Consider the following 25,209-nt stretch of genomic DNA (forward strand, 5'->3'; position numbering starts at 1 on the left):
AGTGAAAGCCAAAGTCGTTGGCTTTCACAACACAAACACACACACACTGCAAAAGCCTGCTAAACATCCATGCATCATAGCAGTGAATGTGGGAAGTTGCCTGTTAGATTTCGGAGTAAAAATATACAACAAAATTCATTTGCAGCCAAATCATTGTCATAATAATTCATTACAACTCATTATTATGTGATGCACTGCAGAGGGTAAAATCTATACATTTTCTTCATACACTGAAATAAATAAATATGTCTTCATAAGGGCTGTGCTATATCATCTGTTTACCCACAAAATCACTAAAATTAGGGTTGGAAATATTAATTCTCAGTCCAAAACTGACTTATTGTCAGGAAAATAACCAGCAATAAGGACGTTAGAAGATATTTTCTGCTTTAAAGTGAGATTAAAATGTAAAGATGTTCGGAAAAGTGAGGTTAAGAGAAGAAGTTATTGATTATGTAAGTGCCAACACAGCACAAAGATGTGCATATATATATATATATTTGTATTGTATTTTATTTCTCCTGTAATCCGGTGCACGGTTTATCAGCTTAAAAACACTCCATCATATGACCGCTTTATCTGCAGTTACATAACTGCTGACACACAGCCAGGAGCCAGTGTGACACATCTGCCAGAAGATGGCAGCCTCGAGTTTAATAAATATATAAACATGCCGTGAAGGAATATGTGTGTGTGTGTTTTATGAGGGGAAGCTGAAAAAAAGATTCCCGGATTAGACCGTAAACAAAGCGCATGAGAGCGTCTGAGGGACAAATGACGGCGTGAAGGTGATGTGGTTCCTGCTGGAGGCAGACAGGACGGAGGAAGACACTTGAGACGCGGTTTGCTTTTGTGGGGCGTTGATGTTCAGACGGGAAACTGACAAGAGACCTGATCCAGCGGTGAGTACACACCTCTCCATCCTCCAACACTGCGCTGTGTTGTTCCGAGTTATTACCGTTATTTACTTACAAATACACGGGATGTTTACACCCTCCTTCCGCAGCGGGATTATAATCCTCTGGAAGGGATTATAAGAGGGGTGTCACGGGCAGATATAGGAAGTACAGATTGTTGATGGAATCAGAGCAGAAAACGCGATAAACTCCATAACCTACTTTAAACACGCGGCCGTCAGGATGCGCTGTTTTCTTAATCCGCTCTTATGTTACTGCGATGCGCAATAAAACACGCAAAACACTTGCGAAAACGTGATAATGACAAGTAAAACAAATATCGTTTACTAAGAGCGAGTGTTTGTGCACGAAGGCGTCGGAAACGTGCACGCGCACGCACGCTCGGCCACCCACTTGTGCGACATTTTTTTTTTAAATAAAGGTTTTATATTTATCACTATAGCAGTATCTGGAAGGGAGACAGCACCGGGTTTTCAGGGTTATATAATGTGTTTCTATAATAGTGCTTGTTTTATTACATTACATTTTAATTTTTTTCTGATTGTATTATATTTATTATTTATAAAAATATTCGCACAGTGCTCAGTTTTTTCAAAGCAGCTTTTTGTTGTAAAACAGTAAATGTTGGTTAATCTGCAAAAGTGTTTAGAATGAGATTATATTATTCAAACTAACTTAATTTATGCAAAGGTCAATTTATTTATAAATATGAAGATAACGCCACCAACTGGATAGATAAGCTCTTGCACACAGAGATCCACTAAAATTTAGGTCCCTTTTCAGGCACAATGTAGTCAAGATGTCATCACATTCTGCTATTGTACTGTTTGCTAAACCCTTTTGGAGTGACATCAACTTTTATTTATTATTTATTCTGAGGTTATTTCCCTCTCTAAACTAAACTAAGCTAAGATATTTCCTGGCTAATGAGGGAGATGTTATTCCATCTTTGCAAATGCACTTTCAAGTATCAGTATGCTAAAGCTTACCACCTCACCTTGTAAGACAGCAGGCTGTAAAAGCTATTCACAGATGCCATTACATGTTTCGCTACACTTCACCCAGATTTTCTTTATGTGGCCTTCCCTGCATCAGTTTCAATTTTATGCTACACACACAGTGAGTCAGTCTGTGCTGCTGGCGTTTGTACTTTGTGTCACATTCCATGTTGCAGGATCCACAGCATTCACATGACTGCTAACATGCTGCGTGAACACAAGCTTCACACGGCGTTCGTGCCCTCAGACCACTCAGGCTGAAAACGTTTTGTTTCATGAGGCGGAAATATATATATATATATATATATATATATATATATATATATATACACACTCAACCAGTGGGAAGATGGAGTCACACTTTTGTAACATATTAGAGGAGTTAATGTGTAAAATAAAATAAAATGATTTAAACAGGAGCACCACAACTGGGACTATCTCTGTAAATGAAAGTTTTTACCTGCATGCATTAGTGAGTTTGACCACTGTTAACTACTGAGTTTACATACTGTATGTGAATAGATTCCTACAACATGAATAGATTACTATAGTAGTACAAAAATGTGGCATATGATAGGTATAACGTTATAAAGCAACATTGCTTAGCTTTGGTTCAGCAGTGGCCTATATAGTCACACAAGGCTGTTATGAGATAACTGCAGTGGTAATTAGAAATAATTACATAATAACACCAAACCATCATTTCAATACAAACCAGCATTTTCTTTTGGCCACAGAAATTGTTGCATGTGCTTCAGCTGAATAAGATTATATATATTAGAGTTTGTACCATTCACCCTGTAGCAAAAAAAAAAAAAAGTTCTTCTCATCAATTTGAAGAACTTATGATCTTTTATTTTGTAAAACTCACCGCTGATTAAAGCCAATCTGAGATTTAGCCTAGTGCTTAGTCAGCTTCTTGTCTTTGTCCATACTGCTGATGCTATGCTAGCCTCAGTGGCTAAACAGTCAGTCAGTGTGGCATCACAAATATGCATACTGTCGCCTTCGACTACAAAAGACTTTTTGTTCAATTTTCTAACGGCATCTACAAATGTCAGAACTGCCCTCTTCTGCGTGTGCTGTGGCACAGAAGTTATGCCCATTCTTCTACTACACATTGAAGAATGAAGATATTTTCAACCCAAGACTCAGTCAGAATGAAGCACTCTGCCATGCTTCAGCTGGCAGTCATAGCCTCAACACTAAGACAGCCTATATAGTCAGTGGTAGACCTGCTATTACACCAGAAAGGCTGCCTTTTTTTGCATCCAACTGTTCCACTGTTTCATCTCTCTGGTTCTGCATGTATCAGACATATGTTATGTTCTTTTTGCACAGGTGAAAGAGAGCCTAAATCCTTCAAAGCCCTGCCTCCACAGACTGTGGTGGACTTTTAAAACCTTTCTGCTGTTGGCCACCCAGGAGAGGTGATGGAGGATTAAATCACATGCTCTGTCAAGACTGATCATTAACCCAACCTGTCCAGGCTGCATTCTCCAGTGCTGGAGGTGCCCTTCAATTTTTTTTTAGTCCAGGGACCTTACAGCTTCACAAACTGTCCCAAGTCATTTGCTTATCTCTCTTAGAAGGAAGCTTTCTGATAAAAGTCAGACGTAATTAATGTTTTTTCAGTAAGGGTTTGGAAAAGAGACCCAGCCACGGCCCACTGGAGGGTCTCAGAGGAGGTTTTGGGGAACTTGGAGGAGACGTTTGCAGCAGTGACAGAGGTGATGGGTAACAAAAGCACCAGCCTGCCTAAAGGTCCTGACAGTGAGAAGGAGCAAGGGGTGTTCATCAACAGTGCCACAGGTAAAAGACTTTTATCTTATTTTTGCACAAAACCACAAAGTGTTAAAGTGCAATCAGAGAATTCTGTGCAGTACAAGCTGAAATAGAGCTTATCAAACAAAATGCCTAACAAACATTAATTTATCCTTTTCACTCAACCGATGACTGACTTTAATGTTGTAGTACAGTGGTGACAGTACAGTAAGGACACACAATCTGCAGAGAACTGCTGATTGAAAGAGCTTATCATCCATCTGTGGACTGTGGTTTTCCCACAGACTGTTACACTGTGCAGGAAAGACACCAGAGCTTAAGATGATCAGGACGATACTAAGCTGTAAGGAAGCCACAGGACAGTACTGTTAGAGATGTTTGCAATGTACGACTACACAATTGGTGTTGATAAGCTGTGTTATATAAGAACACCATACAGCTACACCTAATAGTGACTAATTGTCACAGGCGAGGGGGATTCACAGGCTGTCACTGATGGCAACCTGCTGAGGTTTGTCAGCTGGCTTTAGCGTGCACAGTGTCCTCTGGGGATGACACTCTCTCCCACAAACAGTGACAGACACTCATTTCCTGCAACTCGCAACTAAACTCAAGTCTTATCCCAAGCATAAACCAGGCCTTCAATCAACTCCGGTTTAATCATTAACAGAGGCTGACTCTTCTCAGAACAAGCACACATACACACGCCAAGTGTTGTGGCAATACCTGCTGCAGTACATGTTTTTGTAAGCAGGTTAACTGAACTGTTTATTTCCACAACTTAGAGGAGAACACAGTTCTAAGCTTTCAAGCAACACATACACGCAACTGCCTGTTTCTGGGATGTTTCTAGTATTTGCGAGAACAAAGGAAACTGATGAAAGAGAGTCACAAAATATGATTAATTTCAAACATACATGTTAGTCTTTGCTCAAATATATAGTGTTGGAGTGACACAGCTGTAATATGTGCCAAGTTAAGGGGTCGAGGGTTCCTTCAGCTAGCCACAGCTTGGCTAGTTGTGTTCTAAAAGGTTTTTCTCTTTATTCTGATATTACATGAATGTATAGTAAATCCTTGACACAAGTCAAAATGTAAATATTTTGGATCCTTTATCCTCCATGATAGAAACTAGTCTTTCAAACAGGAGATTATAACATAACATTCTGCTCTCTAATGATTTAATAGTGTACATTCTGTAACACATTTACTCCTGAGAGCACAGCAGCTGTGATGCTCTGATCAGAATTTAAACACCAAGGACGCTACAGATGACTGAAAATGATTCATGAACATTAGGTATATGTCACTCCAGTGTTTGTGTTGTATGTTTCTAGGAAGTGTCTCCAGAGATGGACCACAGAGCCCCAGCCCAGAGCTGCTGGCTTCTCTACAGTCCCTGGAAGAAAACAGCGACTACACACTGCTGCCACACTCCCTGCACCAGGTGTGTGTCTGTTTTTGTGTGTGTAATGAGGTTTTGTTTCTCTCTCTCTATTCCACGGGGAATAATGTCTTTATTTAGTCTGATAGCGAAGTCTTTTGTGTGGGTGTCTTTGCATCAGCATATGTTTGTGTGTTTCTGCGTGCTTGCATTTACACTGAGTGCCTTCTGTGCGCCCTAAATCCCATTTTTCTGTGTTAGAAGAGACAAATATATAACAGAGCCTGTGTCTTGTCTCAGAATAGCCTCAAAATAGCCTCAAAATGTCAGCTGTCTCAAAATGTGTAAAAACCATTTGCAGTATAGAGAACATCATGTTCTGCTGTGCTGGATTTGAACTGCAACTCCAGCCGTCCCCCCTGCCTCGGATCACAATTATACTGTTCAACAGACATGCTAATTAGTAGCGTGATAATTACAGTTTGGGTCAGGGTTTGTATTCAGTTTAAAAGGCTTAGTGGTTTTACCCTAACCATGCAATAATTCATAGCTTGCAATTTCCTACCAACACTTACAATATGATCCATTTGTCTCAGCGCATTGAAGAGCATTTAGTTTACTTTGCAATGCTGCCAACTGCAGCAATCATGGAACAAAGGGAAGCTGTTTTACTTCAAATACTAAGACAGGAAAGGAGAGGCAGTGCAGCGCTGCCAGAGGCGTCCTTTTAAAAAAAGTGGATTTATGATGTAAATCTAGTATAATTACAAGGAGTTTCTGTGGTGACGCTGCATGCATTATAACTGTGCTTGACCCCACTCGTTGGTAGGAACCTGCTCAGTGTCCTATTGTTTCCATATTTGGTCATGCCTGCTAGCACCTGCTATTTCAATACACAGGTGTTTCAGGTCAACGCGTTTTTAGAGAAAAGTAAGGAATTCACTAAAAAGGTCTTTTTGCTTCTCGTTGAATTAGAACTTTCAGTGTTCATATCCTCTGTGTTTCAAAAGGCTACACTGAGTCTACCATAATGCAACATGTTTCAGTAGTGTCTGGTTAAGTGTGGTATGATTGATGGAAGAAACAGAAGTTCATGTGTTGTTTTCATACATCAGCTGACTGAGTTAACGTGCCAGATGTTGCTGAAAAAGATGCAACTGCAAGCAGTGAACTTCAGTGTGTGAAGGGTGGATTTTCTAAATACTAAGCAACAGATTCAGGACATTTGCCTACTCCAGTATTTAATACTTTCCTTAATACATTTGCACACTTATTATGAATATTTCTGTTACTTTTAAGAATATTATTCTTAAAACAAAACGTTTCTCATGCATTAAAAAGCAAGATCGTTTTCCATTTCCCATATTTACTACATTAACTTGTCTGCTGGTGGTGGACATAAGGTTGAAAACATCAAAATGGGGAAAACGGGCCCACAGAGTCATGTTAATCCAGACCATAAGTAGGTTCATGTGACTTTGTGTCTCTGGTTCCTGGTATGACGCCACCATGTGATTCTCATCTTTGAAGGGATTTGGTTAATTTCACACAAAAACATCTACATTTTTTGGAACAGTCTACTTACCGTAGTGCCTTATTTTTATGCATTTATACTGTTTTGATGCTTTAATAGGTTAATAAAAGTGAAATACTGCCATATTACTTGTGATGAGTGAATCAACACATTGCACTTTACACCATGTTTAATCAATTATTCTGGTTTTTTTTTTTAGATTGCAGAGACCTACTTGCTTAAAGAGGACTGTATCCTTGAAGTGCACCATGACCTCATGTGTTTGAATGCATTGTGACATCTGCCCATATCTATGTGATAAGAAAAATATGATGTATGAGTTTATAGTGCAAGAGCTTGCATCTCATTTGGCTACAAAAGAAGTTTACCTCTGGCAAAGGTCATCCAGGATTTATGTATTTATAAGTTGCTGTTTCCAGGGCCTGGGAGGGAAAACACTTGAACATTTCTGAGGATAATCTCATCTAAAAGTGTTAGCTTGTATGATGTAAGATGTTAAAGCTTGGACCAGGTGTCTGCCACTCTGTCACCAACATCTTTGTCTCATTGTTGTTGTTGCCTCTCAGCCACTGGGTGTTCCCTGTGCTTTGGCTCAAAGCCCTAAGGGCTTGTAGTTGTAGTTTCCTCTGGCCTTGTTTGTGCTGTTGCCATGGCAACATCAGTGGACCTGTCTTGTACCAAGAAGCATGGTGTGTTTATGTGTTTATGAGGAGAAAGACACAGAGACAGGGAGAATCCTCTGTGTGTAGGAAAACAAGATTTGTGAGAGGACAGAAAGAGAAAGTCTGTTGTAGCTGGAACTAGAAGGCAACAAAAAGTCACAGAGTCACAGATTAGCCCACAGTTATCAGAATCTACATATTAAAATCCAGCGTTTTTTGTCCAGACCAATTCAGTTTTGCATGTAAAAAATGAATTATAACAAACAAATGTTGGTTGTTATATAGTTTTTGTCTATACTGCCTTTAACATGACATTTTATCTATCCTACTTTTTCTTTTGTTCTTTAAATCCTGTAGGGAAATGTGCAGGAAAGGGAGCTTTATCGGCAGAAATAGACTAACTGAAAGCTTTCTCAGCTTAGATTGAGTAGAGAGACTTCTTTGTTCTTTTACAGTGAAGTCGTGGTCACTGTATGATCCCCTATATGCTTGGAAAGGGAGGGTTGCAGGAGAGGTATTCAGCTGGTTGCAGATTTTGTGACTAGACACTACTACATCCTATAAACTGGTTCTTTAGTCATAGCTGTGTTGATGAACTAAAAGTTAAATCAAATGATTTCTGGATTATTTTTTATTAAAAGCTCCAGCTATCCTGCTGCACAGAGATTTGTAATATTGTATACTCTCTTTAACGGGTGATGCTAACAGACCAGTGGGCCATCCAGTTCCTGCAGCTAGAGAAACTCTATCATGAACGTCTGCTCTTGAACCTCGCCGACTTGCAGGAGCGCTGGGGTACTAAACCTCTTTCTCTCCTATTTCAAATGTATTGTCAACAAGTGATTAAAAGCTCTACACGTTTGATTCTGTGAGTTTGTGCTTTAATTTTCTGTGTGTCTGTGCTCCACATGTGTTCCCAGAGGACCAGTGGAAAGAGAAGAAAGGCACCGAGAGTGGTTTGCCTGAGGAGACAGACAATATCAGCCAGAAATACATGGAGACACTGAGCCGGATCTGCAGAACACACATCAGGTATACAACACAATCTCTTCCCTTACATTTAACACACACACTTTGTAAAATTGCAACTGTTTCTTAAGCCACAGCTGAGGTACCGGAAGCAGAAACTGAAACAACTCTCAGTATCTCGAGCAAATTCCTCTCATGCCATCTGCATTTCCTCCAATTACTGTCATCACTCTCAGACAGAAACCGTTTAATGTAACTTAAATTTTACTTCAAGTGTACTCTGCTGCTTTTTCCTTCTTTTATGAAGGCACACTGGGGTTGCCATCCAGGTCAATGCATTGATAATTCATGAGGCTACACATAGGAATATATATGGAAATCAATACTTCTGACAGGGCAGAAAATAGTCCCGCAGGATAGTAATTTCCGCTAGAGACAGAAAAATACTGCAGGCATGCATGCCAGACACCGTGTCCCTCCTATGATTTGACTCTTGGTATGTTGCCTGCAGTTATCCAGTATGTCTGCATGATGAATGTTAACCTTACCATCAGCTTTGTCTGATCTGCCTCTGCCTCACCATGACCTTCTTTTCCTCTGTCATGTCTTTTCTTTGGGATCTCTCAGACCATCCATCAGTGTGGATCAGGTAAGACACACCATGTATTCCATGTTCATATTTTTTAAACTTTGTCCATGTGATATATTGTTCATTACTTGGCTTCAACAGAACAACTTGAATGCAGTGCTAAAAGACCTTCAGACCAAGAGTGAGACACTACAAGCCTGCCATGACAAAGGTAAACTCAGTAAGTGTCTATAAATAGAACCATACTAAAAGCTCTATAAGGCTGCGTTTAGGCAAAGGCAACCGCTAACTGCATGCTAACCTGTTCACCACCCTGATCTACCTTCCCTGAAACTCTACAGTTAAGGACGCTTTTTATGAAGGTGTAGTGATTTCCTGTCTGCTTCACATTCTGTCATGTCACCCAGCAACCATAACTGCTTGACAAACACTTACATTAAAAATGTTTAACTCCACAGCCAGCGGTAACTGCTACAGCTTGTATCCATCTTTTAGGTTGCCTTAGAAACAGAGAACAAGCCCCTTATCTTAAAATACAGCTTTTAAAGGATGCATCTTCTGAACTGAGCAGCACACAGCCCATGTTTATTTAATATTCATTCCAACTTTCACTAAAACTTCCTCCTTATTCCAGCCAAAAAGCCTGAAACAATCCAGTGGCATGCAGAAGAAGAGCAAAGCATGAAGTCAGAGCTTCCCTCAGCACAGACAGGCCAGGAGGAGGAGGAGGAGGAAAGAGCACAACAAGAGACATATGAAGAAGGACAGGAAGTAGAAGAGGAGGAGGAACAGTGTGAGGAGACACCAGAGGAGGAGGAGGTGAAGGTGGAGTGGCCAACAGGAGTACCTCAGGCCTCAGACAAGGACCTGGCCAAACTGTCCACCAAAGAGGGGGTAAGAATCCACTTTGGTTTGGTAGAGTTTGTAAACTACAGAACCACTTCCATATGCAGTATAGTGATATAAAGTATCTGTTTCTATGCCTGGGTCTCTTCTCATCTTTCCTTCCTGTCTTCTTTCCTTTATCATTTTCCACTCATCTATCATCTTCTGCATGTAAATATCCTCCCTCCTTCCTTCCTTCCTTCCTTCAATCACCTCTGTTTTTACTGTCTACTTACACTACAGCTTACAGTCCATCATCCTGACCAGCTCTTTGTCTTTACTGAGGCACACCCATGAATAATACTTGTAGTTCCTCCATGAGATCATCATCAATTTTTCTAAGTTCAGAAACCTCCACCCACGTTCACAGGGGTGGCCGCACACTCGGGATGTCGCCCCTGCCAAACGTGCTATGATGTCTTTAAACAGTGAGAAAAGTGGGGCTGGTTCCTCCTATAGGTGGAGATGAAATCAGAGCTAGTCCAAACAAGCACTACAGGCTGAAGGCCTTGCATTGATAGGCTCAGGATCATGGCTGTTATGTAATCCAGTGGAGGGTTGACTGGGTGGGACTCCTTTTCTTTGCCAATGCTGTATAACATTTCACAAGGAGGTTACTTACAACACTGTGACTTACACTTTCTCCTAACAACTTTATAACTTTTGAAAAATAAAGAGACTACACAAGCTCACTGCTTACCGGGCGTGACCCGCTGCAGAAAACTGAGCGGCAGCATGAGTTTACAGTCCGTATAATAGATCACTGTCGACAGTGCGAGATGTGAAAAGGCTACGCTTTGTCCTTTCAAAAGCCCCAGAAAGAGTTCTGAGAGCACAACATGGCAATAAAAATATCTGAAAGACATGTTCTTCTCTGAATGAGTCATGTTTTATGATGCTTTGTGGCTGTTTTGGTTGGTTCTGTTGGTTCATTTCAAAGTGGTAGGGTCATGTTCTGTCACAGCCCTGGTTTACATTTAGATTTTTTTAAATGGCAATAGCATAGTAACAAATATATCTTCATGTTGCAGAATAAAAATACAGTAGATTAATGCTATATATACCCAAGATGGTACATATGGTGGGTAATATGTCTTACCAAACACTTACCAAATACAACACGATGATTTTGGTACCAGTGTTTTCATCAGTGAGAGCTCCAACAAGATGCTGTAGTAAACAAAAGGCCTGAGTTCTCATGGTTGTTGTCTCTGTGCCTCCTTCAGAACTCCTCCCCAGATGGTCTGGTCTCCATTCTGAAGAGGAGGAGAGCATCACTTGACGGGCTGCCTCCACCAAGCAATCCTGCTACTAAACAGAACTCCAAGCGTAAAGTTCGCTTCAGCGAGCCAGAGGACGGCATTGAACAGGGTACAGTGTAAAAAGCTGTCAAATGATCTGCCAAAGCATTTTGGCACCATAACCATACCTTCTGTCTGTTTCTGACTTGTAGATGAGGTAGGTGGAGACTCCTGCTTAATCCTGCTGCTGCTGTGTCTGGTTACTGTGGTGATCAGCATAGGAGGGACTGCGCTTTACTGCACCCTGGTGGACACTTACTCCAACATCTGCACCGACTTCACCCACAACGTTGACTTCTATGTCATGACTGTACGGAGGTTCTTTGAAGGGCTCGGAGTCATGGTGCCCCAACAGACATAGACCTTGTCACCTGTAGATTCAGACAAGAGCTGCTTCAGACCTGCAATAGACACAATCTGCAGTTCAGAGACAACATGATGGACATGTAATCATTAAAATAATGCTGTCGTCAGAGCTTCTGCAGAGACTGGACTTGTGTCTGTGAACAGCTTGCATCATATGTCTCACTAAGACTTATGCATAGATTAGATGGACATATAATAAATAAATATAAATGGGTGCTCAAAGCCACACCAAACAGTAAAAAAACACCAAACAGTAAGGAAGTACTACTTTCACTACTGTCTGTGTGGATGTTACCGCACAAGAGTACTCACAATTCTCGGCTACATTTATATTAAAACAGAAGTTGATCTGTTTAGTACAGTTTAAATCACAGTTGTAGCAATTGTAGATAAAGAGATCTTATTTGTTTCAGAAGCGTTTTCTTGTTAAGCAGTTTTAATTTGACAGAGAGGAGCTGACATTAGAATCAACAGGATCATGTGTGTGTGATACTTTTTTAGAACTATCAATGGGCACATTTTTTTTTACATCTTAATTTTAAGAGTGATTCCAAATGCAGACAAGCCTTTAGATTCCTTTTACTGAAAAGGGTTAATATCATAACTGCATGTTTACCTCAGTACAGGTGGTCAGTCTTAACATTCCTCTCATAATTTTATATGACCAATTCAAACAGAAGCATTATGAACTGTATGGACATATATACAAACTTATGTGTAAATTCAGGATTGTGGCTCACAGTATAAAATTATCAAGCCCACCACTTTACAATGTAGTTATCATGGTTATCAGTATGCAATACAGTAATTTAATAGCCAACTCAGGCATTGACCCCGTGTTTATACTTTTGGTGCTCATCCTTACATGTTACACTAAATGTCAGGATATGAGATTCAATCAAATTATTTTAAAAAAAACAAGCATGACATTCAAAAGCAGAGCCTTATAGAACAGTTATGTTACCTTGCTGGTTCAAGTAACACTACAATAAATACTACATCTTTTTGAAAATGAGAAAATAAAATTTGACCAGCACGTTTCTTGATCCTTTTCCTTTTACTAAACGTTTGTCCTCCCTCTCCTTCTAACCTCCAGATGTTTGCAAAGTGACGAATGTTACCTCTATTGTCGATGTGGATATTGTTTACCAACAAGTGTTGCATAATGCAAACCACCTGTTATATGTTTCAATATGACTGTGTCCATGAGGGAATACAAAAACTATTAAATAAGGAACATACAGCATTGTGTTTTCTTTTTTAAGGCTTGCCCTTATGTGAAACAGTGTGGTTAAAAGTATTGGTATATTGGTTTAATGAAATTGAATACTTCAATATATCCTGTCCACAAATGCCCTTAGTGTAATTCTTAACATTCACCACAAGAAGTCACTGTGCACCACAAAATTTAAATGCATTTTATCCATCATGCTGCACCAGTGGTTAGAAGATACTATGTATAAACAGAGATAAACCTTCTGTTTGTAGTGTATGAGTCTGACCCAACCACATTGTCTATCCGTCATATTTCAAATTTAACAGATTATCCTCCAGCCAGCTCCTTTTATACTCATGAAGACCCCAACAAACCTCAAAATGGTTGTTTTCCACCTGCCAAAAATAATTAAGGCCTCTACAGAGTGTCTCAGTGGTTATTTCTGCCTCAAAATCACTTGAAGTCATTTTTGTCAGTGATATTTAACAGATTATCCTCCAACCAGCCCATCTGTACCTGCTGACATACATTTAAAGGGTCAATACACCTCGTAAACTACACTTTCCACCTGCCAAAAAGTCCTCTACAGAGTGCCCGAGTGGTTATTTCTCCAAGTAGTTTTGAGGCAGAAATAAGAGCCCTGGCCCACTGTGGGAGCAACAATCACCTTTTGGCAGATGAAAAATACAAATAACACAATAACCACATGATCAAATCTTATCAATAACAGCCTCTTTTGCAGAAAAATATAAACATCCTCGGAAACCATACAAAAGCCTACGAGCATGACAACCTGCAACCTTTGGACACTAGACAAGTAACTTGTCTGCCGCAGAAGCGGAATGTTGATGGAGCGCAGTACAGACTTAGAAATGGTTGCATTTCCTCGCTCGTTCTGAGCAGCTTCATTAATGTGAGAATCACGTTAGCTTAGCTAGCTAGCATGGCTAGCAAGGACTCAATAAATCACATTATCTATAGCAATGCTGAATCTCCTGTACAAACACGAAAAAAATAAAACTTTGCAAAAGTTGATTTATCAACTAACATCCTACACGTTCTACTCAAGGCTGAAATCACAGCAAAAGCATTATAAAAATAATATTTAACTTACCAAATAGATTCTATTTGAATCCACCAACGGTCTTCAGGACACAGCGTAAGTGTAGAGAAAAGCTGATAAACTTACAAACAACAACAACAACAACAACAACAAAAAACACTGACTTTAACTATTTACTCAAAACGCCGAGCTTTCTTCCAACTTCCTCCAAACAGCCCGTCAATGATTCGAGAACACACCTGTCAATCAATGCAACGACGCCGCCCCTTCATTTACCAACGTTTGAGTCTTAATATCTTTTTATTCATAAAATTATTTTCACCACCAGGACCCCGTTAAGAAAAGAAATATGTTTCCAATGCGATTTTCGAATGGCGTCAATATAAGTCAGCGGCTTTGTTGGAGCCAGTTTTGCGCTTTAATCCACTTCCGCATTAGCTTCTTTTCCAGTGGTTGCATTTTGGCTGCTAATTAATCTGTCAACGGATTAATACAACACTACAAAGTGTTCATTTATCATTATACGTCCGTTACGTCTGTCTCTTAGCCAATCAACGACGAGAGCCGGATCTTACGTTGCCAGGCGGGACCTTAAACTCAACGTAAACAACAATGGCGGCCATAACGCCCACCAGACCGTACCACATCATTATTTTCGGTGCCACAGGCTTCACGGGGCAATTTGTTGTGGAGGAGGTCGCTCGTTGTGCCGCTGAGAGCACCGACAGTTTCTCTCTGAAATGGGCCGTGGCTGGGAGAAGCAGGCAGCGTCTGGAAGAAGTGATGAAACGAGCCGCGGGCAGGCTGTGTATGTGTTTGAGAGGGTGTACTGGAGTTAAACAGAGACAAGAGTGTTTGCTGTCAAATGTCAGGCTGGACTTTACTGCCGCAGGATACACGAGTTACTTAACGGAGGGAGAAGCAGCAGTTCGTGTAGCTGTGGTTTGTGGGTGGTTTTGTGGCAAGAAGTGAACAACATCGAAGATGACCTCTGAATACAAGTTATACTTGCCCACTAGCTATTTTTGGAAGTGGACAGGGCAGATCATTGAGCAGTGTGGGCCACAGTACAGTAGGTCTTAAATACAGAGAAAGGGTCTTATTTATGATGCCGTGTATAAGTGCTAAGGCAATACATAGAATACATTATGTGATATTTTATTGTCATCATCACTCCCTTAAAATCTGTGTAATTCAATTCAATTTAGTTCAATTCAAAACACCATTTGTCCCCAAGGGCATGACAGTAGCTTAAAAGACACAATCAATAGGCACAGTCAGACACAAAGAAGACATTCACTACAAAATTCTCAAATAAAACCATTATTTATAAATACTTTATAAAGTGCTTCAGTTATAATGTGCATTTTGTAAAACCTTCTAAAATTTCTACCTCTAAAAATATATATATATATATATATATATATATATATATATCATAAATATATATCTTAAATTAGCTAATATTGCTTAAGCAGATCACATAACTAATGTGTTCTGTATATAAGACCTGTCCACCTTATAAATTAAGATCATTTTTCATTTTCAGCGATGCCCGAGTTGAGCACAGACATTGAAGTCATTGTTGCTGATGTGTCCATTGAGGAATCACTGGCCATCATGTGCCAACAAGGTGTGGTGATTCTCAATTGTGTGGGTCCAGTAAGTACATTAATCCAGAGTTAGTCAGCAGATGGCAATTAACACAGATGTTTTTGACCAGATTTCTTCTTCTTTCTCTCAGTACAGGTTTCATGGTGAACCTGTTGTCAAAGCTTGCATAGAAAATGGAGCTCACTATGTAGATATCTGCGGGGAGCCTCAGGTAGGAGGACTTTAGTTAGACGTCAGTTTGTGTTAATAAATGTGTACAGCACACTGTGTATTTCCATCTGTAATGCATTACATGCATATAGAATAATAAGCCATGGTTTTTATGTGCACGTTTGTGTGAACAGTTCCTGGAGCGTATGCAGCTGCAGTATCACACCAAGGCTTTGGACAGAGGAGTGTATGTGATTGGGAGCTGTGGATTTGACTCCATCCCAGCAGACCTTGGTATGCTCTACACTCAGAAGCAGTTCAAAGGTGGGGAAACAAAAAAAAAAACACTCAACTCAAAATAACAAAATATGTCATATTTATTTTCATGTGTTTGTCTCTGTGGTTGGACTCAGGCGTTTGAATATATGTGCATCTAATTTCAGGAACTCTGACAGGTGTTGAGAGTTTCCTGAACATAAGCAGCGGGACTGAGGTAGATGTTACATTCACATCTTCACTTATTTATCTAGTAAACACAGTTGAACCATGTTGTTGAATTAGGATTTTGGATTTTACTAGTAAAGTACTAGTAAAATTCCCTCCCCCCAAAAAAACAGACAAATGACAAGTATCAAGCAGAAAAACAGTCTGAATGTGACACTAAACGATTGAATAAAATGCTCCTGGAGAGACAAAATATAATGTCAAGAGACAACCACCTGTGATTGATCCACTTCAATCTGTCAATCAGAAAAAATAAGTTGTTTATTTAAATGTAAAATAAAACCTCTTTTGAGGATATATTGAGGCAATGGGCTCCCCTCAGTAGTACAGTATTGTAACAGTAGCAGTATTGATCATGCTTTCTCCCCTTGCAGGGGTCATGTGGTCATGATGCCACTTGGCAGTCAGCTGTGTACGGCTTTGCAGACAGCGGATCTCTCCGCCAGCTGAGGAAGAAGTTTGGCCATAATCCGCTTCCTGTGGTGGGTGCCAGAATCAGAAAGAGGTGAGACTATTACTGAGCAATTACTGTCTGGCTAAAACACTTAAGTCTGAGTAGTGGCATTTTATGGGAATGTGGAGCTTGGCAGCAGTAAGCCAAGAAAAAAGGTAGGGGATGTTTCCTCAGCTCTCTACAGAGAGGGATTTCCCATTGAAATCAGTATCATTTTTCTTACACTTGGCCTACATTTCATTAGTGTAAAATGAAAAGCTGGAATGCCTCTCGAAATACAGCTGCTTTTCTTTAAGGTGGCGCCATTTGAGCAGTTAAAGAGAAGTTGCCCTTTCACTGAGGGAGATTTTCTATGGCAGATATAGTCTCATTAGTAGAAATATTTTTGTCCAGGTTAGGCGTGTAAAGGTTGCAGGAGGACGACTCATTTGCAATTGTAATGTTTTATCAGGTGAGCAGAAAAGACTACAAAGCTTCATTATCTTTTCATAAGGGAGCTGGCGGGATAAAGTCTGTTTAACGTCTGCTCTGGCTGACTCAGACGTTCGAGTTCTCCTCTGTGATTTCTGGAAAAATTTTCAGCACTGCAGTGAGTGTGTGAGACGACTTTCAACTAGTCAAGTTTACCCTCAGGGCATTGAAACATACCATACAAGTAAGAGACAGGGTCAGCTTTAAGTAACTGTGCAAAAAAAATCCAGCACAGAGGAAGCAACAAAGTTTCTGCAAGATGTCTGCGATTTGCAGACTATTACTGTCTAGCAGAGTGACTTACATTCAGTGTAATGCGATTTTATTGGAACGTGGGGCCTGGCAGGGATGGAGAAAAAAGATTTAGTAGACTATCAATGGATGAAATGAGCTCGAGTACTGCCGTGCTGAGGCTGTAAGTGCTGATAGAGCTGGGGAGTAGAGACTACTTTAAGTAATAAGTGCATATATTTGTGTGTGTTTGTCCAGAGGTTTTGTGTTTTACAGCAAGGAGTTGGAGCAGTATGCCATCCCATTTATGGGCTCTGACCCCTCAGTAGTCAAGAGAACCCAACGCTTCCTTTATGAGGAGGAACAGCAGTCACCAGTAAGATTGTAACTCACAAAAACACAAGAAAAACACGGCGGTAACAGGCTATTACCAACTGGCAAACTTCTCTGTAGATCCATCACTTTAGCGGAATCCTGTCACATCATCACATTGTATTTGCAAGTTTGATGTATTGTTATGAGAAAAAAACATTGATTATAGCTGGTTTAAAGCCTGCGAGGGGTTGTGCAACTTGTGAAAGTAAGTAAGTGATGGAGGGCTTTCTGTAACGATGAATCACTGTGAGGTAATCGAGTTTAAAATTTGCCAGCTAATGTTCGCAAACTGCTGATCCACTGCCACTTTTGCACTTGTGCTGCCGATTAAATTTAATCTAAATTTTACCATTATACTGTAATTACTGTTCCTGTACCCTGAGAGGCTTCATACACAGGCTTCATTTAAGCCCCATAAAGGCCATTTTTTTTAGAACAGGGCTTTACTATGGAAATTGAGCTAAATGAAAATATGTCATGTGAACCAGTTTAGCTGTAATTCTGTGTTACAGTGATTTGTTGACCTGACTGCTGTAGGTCGCATACAAATCCACAAATTAGATCTGCATCCACTTTTGTCCTCATCCTATAAGCTAATTTGAATTTCAGCATGCTTTCCAACCCTGTAGACAGCGTAACTAGACTGTACAGCATTTCTGTGTAATCAGTCATTTGGCTGTAAATAACAGGACATGCTTCAAAATGTCTTTCCGAGTGCGCCTCCAGACCAAAAAAGATTGAGAACCTCTAATATCTCTGTACAATCACTGTCTCTCAGGAAAACCGCTTAGTACGCTGTGTTAAACGACACAGAGGTTCGATATTTAATATTAAGAGCAAATTATCCTCCCCCTCGTTTTGACTGCGTGGCATCTCTGCACGCTGGAAAGCAAAAAGCATTTTCCCAGGCTGTACCTGCTGTAACTAGGTCAGCCATTTCAGCAGCTGTCACTGTTTTGATCACAGCCAGAGACACGGGCCTTAATGAAACTATCTCATTATGTTGTTTAGCCCGCCATCGACTAGCTGAGGGTGAAATATGATGAGTCATCTGTAGTGATTCATCACTTTCTTCCCCACATGCTCATTATTCGCTTTGACATCTCATCCTTTTCTCCGACTCTCTTTTCCCTGATTCAATCTCGATTCTTCTCACCTTTTTCTTTTATCTTTCCATCGCTTCTCTTTCATCGTTCATCCCCTCCTATGTCCCTCCCCCTTTACTCTCAATGCGCCACTCTGCCTTCATCTTTCATTCCCCCCCCTCACTTGCACTTGTTATCTGCATCATCTCATCTTTTTCCCCTCCCTGTCACCTTTAATTTCCTCTTTTTATTATCCACACACTCCCCTGCTTCCTGACTGCGTCCACAGGTCCAGTATAATGCCTATGTCGGGGTCGGTGGCTTGTTCTCAGTAGTGAAGCTCTTCTGTGGCGGCCTGCTCTTCTGGTTCATGGTGAAATTCAGCCTGGGCCGAAAACTTCTCACTACGGTAGCTGCTGTATCTTATTAATCTACCAACAATGATTTGAGACAGCACAAGATTTGAGATTCAGTGCATTTAAAAATGATGGTAAATGTCATAGTTATAAGAAAGTCGGTTTGTGTACACTTACACGCTAAATGGCTTATTATAAGCTACTAATATTATGATTAGTGTGTTATTGTATGTATAACAGGCTTTTTGTTTTTGTCCAAAGTTTCCATCCATCTTCTCCTTTGGATTGTTCACCAAGGCTGGTCCAACCATGAAGCAGGTAACACAAATACACATGTGTATAGTGTTATAGTGTTTTCCTTTTTTAGCACAGAGAGTCTGTGCTAAAAAAGGAGCCTGATCAGTTTCTTCTTGTAGTGGCTGCCCTGCCTATTCTTTATTTAGCATGTGACACACCTTAAATTTAAGCTAAAAAATAAATGAAGTAAGTATAAACATGATATAATATATAAGTATTGGAGACAGGCTGATAAAGACCATGGAAGCAGTTACTCACATCTGTACCATGTTTCACTGTAGCTGCATAGATCAGAGTTTAGAAGTGGACAGACAAGATTTGCCAGAATTGAAATGGTGATGACAGCTGTGAGGATGTTTGTATTTGTTGGAAGACTGATCGACTCTTAATTTCACCCCCTCTGTCCTGATAGATTAGCCGTTATGTAGCTATGTATATGTACGTACTACAAAACATTGGACAATGGCTGTTGTTCATCAAGTCAGTCATGTTTGTATAAAATATTTGTGTCACTTGTCTCTCAACATTCACTCTTCTCTCTTGCTCTCAGATAGAGGACACCGCTTTTACTTTAACATTTCTTGGGGAGGGCTACTCAGAGGGGACAGAACCCTCACAGGGGCCACCCAACACCAAGATCTGTACTCAGGTTGTAGGAGCAGGTGAGTCTGCTGCCGTGTGCTAACAAAACTGACTAAAACAGGAGGAAGCAGTGCCTTTGTTTCCAACGAATGTTTCCTCTTATGACAGAGCCTGGTTATGTGGCCACCGTTACTGCGATGGTACAAGCAGCTGTAACCGTGCTGGACGAACTGCACTCGCTCCCCAGGAGGTTAGTCGAAGACTTTTTTAAAACTTTGCCTCTGTCCCTAACAGGAAGTTTGAGCTGCCCTTCAGTCACATCTAACTGCTCAAGTGTCCACCCATCTTCATCTTCCTGACCCTGTTATGTCTGTTATTGAACAGGGGAGGGGTTTACACTCCAGGAGCTGCTTTCTATAAAACCAGTCTGATCGACCGCCTCCACAACCACAGCATCAAGTTCTCAGTCAGAAGCTACCAGTAACCCATTAACAGAAGCTGCTGTAAAGGTCACAGCAGCATGCTGCACTGTGTTGTGACGGATATCCACCAGAGATGCTGCTCAACCTTTCATCCAGTCAACATGACTGTGAAACCCCTGAACCCTACGTTTGTTGTTTTGTCTGTTTGTTGCTTTAATCACTGATTAACACTCAAGACTCTTAATTTGCATATTTGTTTCCAGTTAAAAATACTATACTATAATAAATAGAAACAATACAACATCAAAGCAGGTTTACAGTCTCAGCTGATAAAGAGAATAATATATTTATTATTAATACCTTGTAATGCCTTTGTGTTCTTGTGTCACACTCTCGAAACAGTATTGTATTGTTCACACTGGCTTACCGTCACGCTGTCATGGCTGGGACACCTGAAGAGAGTAAAACCATTGTTAATGTTGTTAGTATTACCAGTGATTTTCTACAGTGGGGCTAGACTGGAATTGTGTTTTTGTTTTCCCTACAGCCAGCAGACATTTTGAATTGGTGTGCAGTGCACCAGTGAAAAAGCAATATAAGGACCTAGAAACAATCTTATACCAGACTGGAATGAAGTTAATGTAAATGTTTGTATCACCACTGCTTTTAATGGTATAACATAATATAATTCAAGGGTAAGAAAATAATGGACCATCTCTAAATAAACCAGAAAGAAGCCAAACAGTTTAATAATAAACATCATTATGCTTACACATGGAAAAAAAATGCAGTTTTTAGATTATGATCATTTCCTTACACCTAACCCTTTTCTACCACCAGGTGTCAGTGTTTCCTCTGGCTCTCATTCTTAACAAATATTTACATGGCAAAGCCCAACATGACAGCAGAGGTCATTTCATGCCTTTGAGGATGCAGAGCTGGTGCTCTGCCTTTATTAAAAGACTGCGGATGCACAACCAAAATCATGAGAAACGGGGACATGGTCACAAGAAGGTCGTGGTGGTGCTGGGGTAGCGGGCATCTCAGATCTATGAATAGCATATCAAGGTTTAAAAGAGCTGCCGGCTTTATAATACTTGTTCTCCTTATTGGGTCCTCTATCTGTATCTCTCTCGCTCTCTCTGCCTCCCTTCCCCGTCTGTCACCATCACTCCAACAAATACCACAGATGTACTCACACATACAAACACAGAAAGCCGGTTGTAGCTCTGACGGTGTGCAGTAAAAACACAGACTGCTGACAGAAAATGTCAGGTGGCCTTTGTGTTGTAAAGCTCAGTGTGATGAGAAGCTGTTGGAGGAAGGATGGGTGGGTGGGGTGGCATCTTCTGCCCTGCATTAGGATACAAGAATGAGTGGGAGAGAGAGAGAGAGAGACAGAGTGCAGAGACAGGGGAGAGATTGCAGTGGTTTCCCTTTGCGTAACAGCGAGCAGCCCCACCCCTCTCCACTGCCCCTGCATGTCTCCAGTCCGCCATTGTGGCTGTGCAGATATTCATGTCATGTCCCTCACCTCAGCCAGCTCCTCTCCCTTTGAGGCTCTCTCCCCAACTAATGATCTGCCTACACTCTCAAATTTGTTTAACTGGCATGACGGACATTAAATTAAGCTTACTGTACAAGTGCTGTCACTGATTGGCCGTCGCCACAGCTGTCCTATTTAATAGACCATTTTCATAGCACTTATTTATAAAATGATTTAGAAAAAAATGTAACAAATTATCAGCTCAACAAAAAAAATCATGGAGTCTGTGGAAGAACTAAAGGAAGGTTTCTCATTTTTCAGCTGAAAGATTACAGTCATGACAGTCATGAAGGTTCTGCGCTAATAAAAGTTGCACCAGTCTGTCACCACAGCGTTGATAAATAAATCTATGCAAATAAACAGTACTAAAAGAAGCAAAAGCAGCATGTTAGATGAAATAAAGATGTATTTTTGAGGATTTAAGTGAAGAAATACGGAGTAAAAGAACAATATTAACTCGGCAGTGAATTAGAATAAAAAGCTGGCATCAGTTGTACCCAAGGAGGTCTGTTATTTCCTCATGTTACTGACCTGAAGTAAAGTTGTGGAAAGCTACATTTACCAAACTACAGTGCATAAACACTATTTTAAGCTAAAGTCTTATATCATCCAATCACAGTGTCTAATTAGCACAAGCTACATTTTCCTATGTGTTTTATAGCAGTGTGTTTACAATGCTTTATTGTTACTTAAGCCAGTAAGAGAGTACTCTTATTAGTTTGCACAGCAAAAACTGTACTTAAGGTGCTGGTGGTTAAACACAGAGGATCCATCAGTCCATTCCAAGGATTTATTTAAGCAGCAGACATAATCGTGGTTACAAATAAAATTGGTGTTTAAAACCTTCTACGACACTCAATAAATAAATGATATTAAATGTGCATGTCCACTCACATGTTCCTTTGTTCTCTGAGGGTTAAAGGGAGAAAAAGCTTTGCAGGCCAAAGGGGGTGTGATTATAAAAGCTTCTCTGGGCGTGTCCAGAGAGGGCAGAGCAGGTGTTCACAGGTGATCAGTCACTTGTGATTTAATATTGTTGTTACAGATTAAAAATAAATAAATAATCCAGACCTGCTGTTATTAGTGTTGTTTTTATATTATATTGATAGCAAAAAATCAGATCAGATCAGTACTTTTGTTTTGCTGCCTCTATCAGCAGCCGGCTGTTTCACAGTGTTTCACAGTGTTTCCTCTGTGCCTGGTTGTCTGTCTCTTGTTGTTTTCCTGCCTCTCTCCAGTGGGATGTTGTTTGCACATGTTCACATAACACAGCTATGCTGTAGCGTTTCACATTACCCACCTATAAGTCCCTCTGCTCACTCCCACTCGGCTTCTCGCCTTCCGTAAATGCAGACGCAGGCAGATCGTTTTGCTTCCATTCTCTGACCTCTGACCCTCCGCACTGCATAAATCTGACCTCCATACTGGACCTCTTCAGGCTCTAGTGTCCTACCCTATATATGCCATATACTATCTGATGTTTAAAATAAAATTACTCTGCACGAATTTAGTTTCAGTCATTAACAAGTTGAATTTTCACAATCTGTTTCGGATTTGGGCCATTGGACACTCTCAAGGGGGCAATGAAAAGATATATATAAGCTAAGATTTTGTTTAAAGATGCAATTTTTCCTCAGTAATATCAGTGCAGTTAATGTGTGTGAGGTCACATGTGCATATCTGTTCCCCCTCCATTTCTGAGTGCGTGTGTAGCAAAAGGTTGTTTCTCTGCAGGCTTTGTTTGCTGACTCTAACAAAACTGCACCCTCAGACAGAGAGAGAGAGAGAGGCTGCAGACAGCACAGAGAGGAGGCAGGAGAGTTAACAGTAGGGATTTGAGGACAGAGTGGAAAAGACGTGCTGATTTTATACTTTTTTTTTTTTTTTAAACAAAGTGACGGGGCTGGAGATATTGCTGAAGGGAAATAGGGGCTGTGGAAGGAAGTGCAGAATGACAGATGAGACAGTGAGGGATGCTGCTGCAGCTCAGGGGAGCGCCTGCAGACAGATACAGTATGTGCATCCTTAGGTTTTAATGACCTGAAGTCGCCTTCAGGTCGGAACAGCCAGACTGCCAAATGAACACCATAAGAGTCAACCGTCTAACCACATGTGTGTTATATTTTAATTCTGTGACAGAGAATGTTAATATCATTTAACTGGTGAAGACAATACTGGAGCTTCTCTTCTCATCAACAATGCACCAAATATTAAGGGAAAGGCGTCACAAACTCACTCCCATGCTGCGGCCCCTCTCAGACCTATGGACCGTTTTAATGTCTTTGAGCTCATTGTGTTTGTTTTACATCTTTAGTTACTGATCTGGATACATGTAGTGTCTCATCAGTGTAAACGAGCTGCACTTGAGCCGGAAAGCCACAGCAGTTGCTCGTTAAGAGGCCACAATCAAGGGTTAATGTAAGAATCAAACAACTGTTAAAGGGAGATTACAAGATGGCTGTCCCTGTGTACACCCAGTATAATCCCAGTCTACAGCTAGCTATTCCTTTGAGTACTCAGGTGAAGGCTAAAAGCTGGGCTACATATGACACTTCTCTCCTAATTAATGGAGGTTCAGCCTACACTGCTGCTATTAGAACAGACGGATATGTGCCTCCTATTACAGCATAGTTTTGGCAAGAAGTGTCCCGTGCTGACAGTGTATGTCATCATGTTTTTCAGAAGGAGGCTGACACACACAGCCCATGTAACTCCAATCAGCAACATAACCAGTGAGGCCAGGGCAATACAACGTGATGAGGCAGAATGTCGTTGTTGCTCCAGAAGCAGAACAATCCACAGTGTTGCAGTAATATCCTCCTTTGTCCTTCAAGGGCATTTTTGTTATCCTGCTGAATAATAGATGAACCACAGAAACAGAGAGAGAGAGAGTTAGAGAGAGAGAGAGAGAGAGTCCTTTGGCGACTGAGCAGTATTGCAATACTTGCTTTAATACTTGTTTTTCAGAATTTTCTCTGCTGTTCCAAAACTCTTCTGTTTCATATGAAACAAAAGGATTTGGCCTAATGCAGATTTTTCATCCCACAACAACAACTGTGTCCGATATCTTCAGAATCCGGAGAAAATGTGTGATTTGTTGTGGTTTTAATTACTATACCATCATTTATTGGTGTCTTTCATCTAATAAGAGCAGAAATCCATCCATCCATCTTCTGAACCCTGCTTTGTCCTGCAGTGCAGGGTCACGGGAGGGCTGGAGCCTGTCCCAGCTAACTACGGACGCAAGGCAGGGTACAGTCTAGACAGTCCATCACAGGGCAACACACATGGAAAAACAACCATTCACACTCACACACACACATCTACGGGCAATTGACCTAACAAGCACGTCTTTAGAATGTGGGAGGAAGCCAGAGTAGCTGGAGAAAAAACCCACACAGACACAGGGAGGACGTGCAAACTCCACACAGAAAGGCCCCCGTCAGACTCGAC

At 40.7% G+C, this 25,209-nt stretch overlaps 2 protein-coding genes across 4 annotated transcripts; both read left to right on the forward strand.

Moving 5' to 3' along the window:
* The first annotated feature begins 707 nt into the window (after positions 1 to 707).
* cnstb (consortin, connexin sorting protein b) lies at positions 708 to 11,504 on the forward strand. 3 transcript variants are annotated; one of them, XM_028397810.1, is made up of 12 exons: positions 708 to 902; positions 3,257 to 3,426; positions 3,551 to 3,727; positions 5,038 to 5,147; positions 6,818 to 6,848; positions 7,989 to 8,075; positions 8,201 to 8,312; positions 8,877 to 8,898; positions 8,980 to 9,058; positions 9,473 to 9,732; positions 10,950 to 11,094; positions 11,177 to 11,504. In XM_028397810.1, the coding sequence occupies exons 3-12, from the start codon at positions 3,649 to 3,651 to the stop codon at positions 11,383 to 11,385; spliced, it is 1,134 nt and encodes a 377-aa protein (XP_028253611.1). In that variant the 5' UTR covers positions 708 to 902; positions 3,257 to 3,426; positions 3,551 to 3,648; the 3' UTR covers positions 11,386 to 11,504. The 3 variants fall into 3 exon arrangements, with proteins under 3 accessions (XP_028253611.1, XP_028253610.1, XP_028253612.1); XM_028397809.1 differs by having other exon boundaries at positions 3,257 to 3,727; XM_028397811.1 differs by having other exon boundaries at positions 3,257 to 3,727; positions 8,980 to 9,049.
* A 2,757-nt stretch (positions 11,505 to 14,261) lies between these two features.
* On the forward strand, positions 14,262 to 20,691 carry LOC114429184 (saccharopine dehydrogenase-like oxidoreductase). Its single transcript, XM_028398082.1, has 12 exons — positions 14,262 to 14,477; positions 15,219 to 15,331; positions 15,414 to 15,494; positions 15,628 to 15,757; positions 15,877 to 15,926; positions 16,312 to 16,442; positions 17,352 to 17,469; positions 18,843 to 18,962; positions 19,171 to 19,227; positions 19,757 to 19,868; positions 19,957 to 20,038; positions 20,173 to 20,691. The coding sequence occupies exons 1-12, from the start codon at positions 14,282 to 14,284 to the stop codon at positions 20,270 to 20,272; spliced, it is 1,290 nt and encodes a 429-aa protein (XP_028253883.1). The 5' UTR covers positions 14,262 to 14,281; the 3' UTR covers positions 20,273 to 20,691.
* The last annotated feature ends 4,518 nt before the right edge of the window (positions 20,692 to 25,209 follow it).

This window comes from Parambassis ranga, chromosome 24, assembly GCF_900634625.1.
Source record: "Parambassis ranga chromosome 24, fParRan2.1, whole genome shotgun sequence".
Lineage (NCBI taxonomy): Eukaryota > Metazoa > Chordata > Actinopteri > Ambassidae > Parambassis > Parambassis ranga.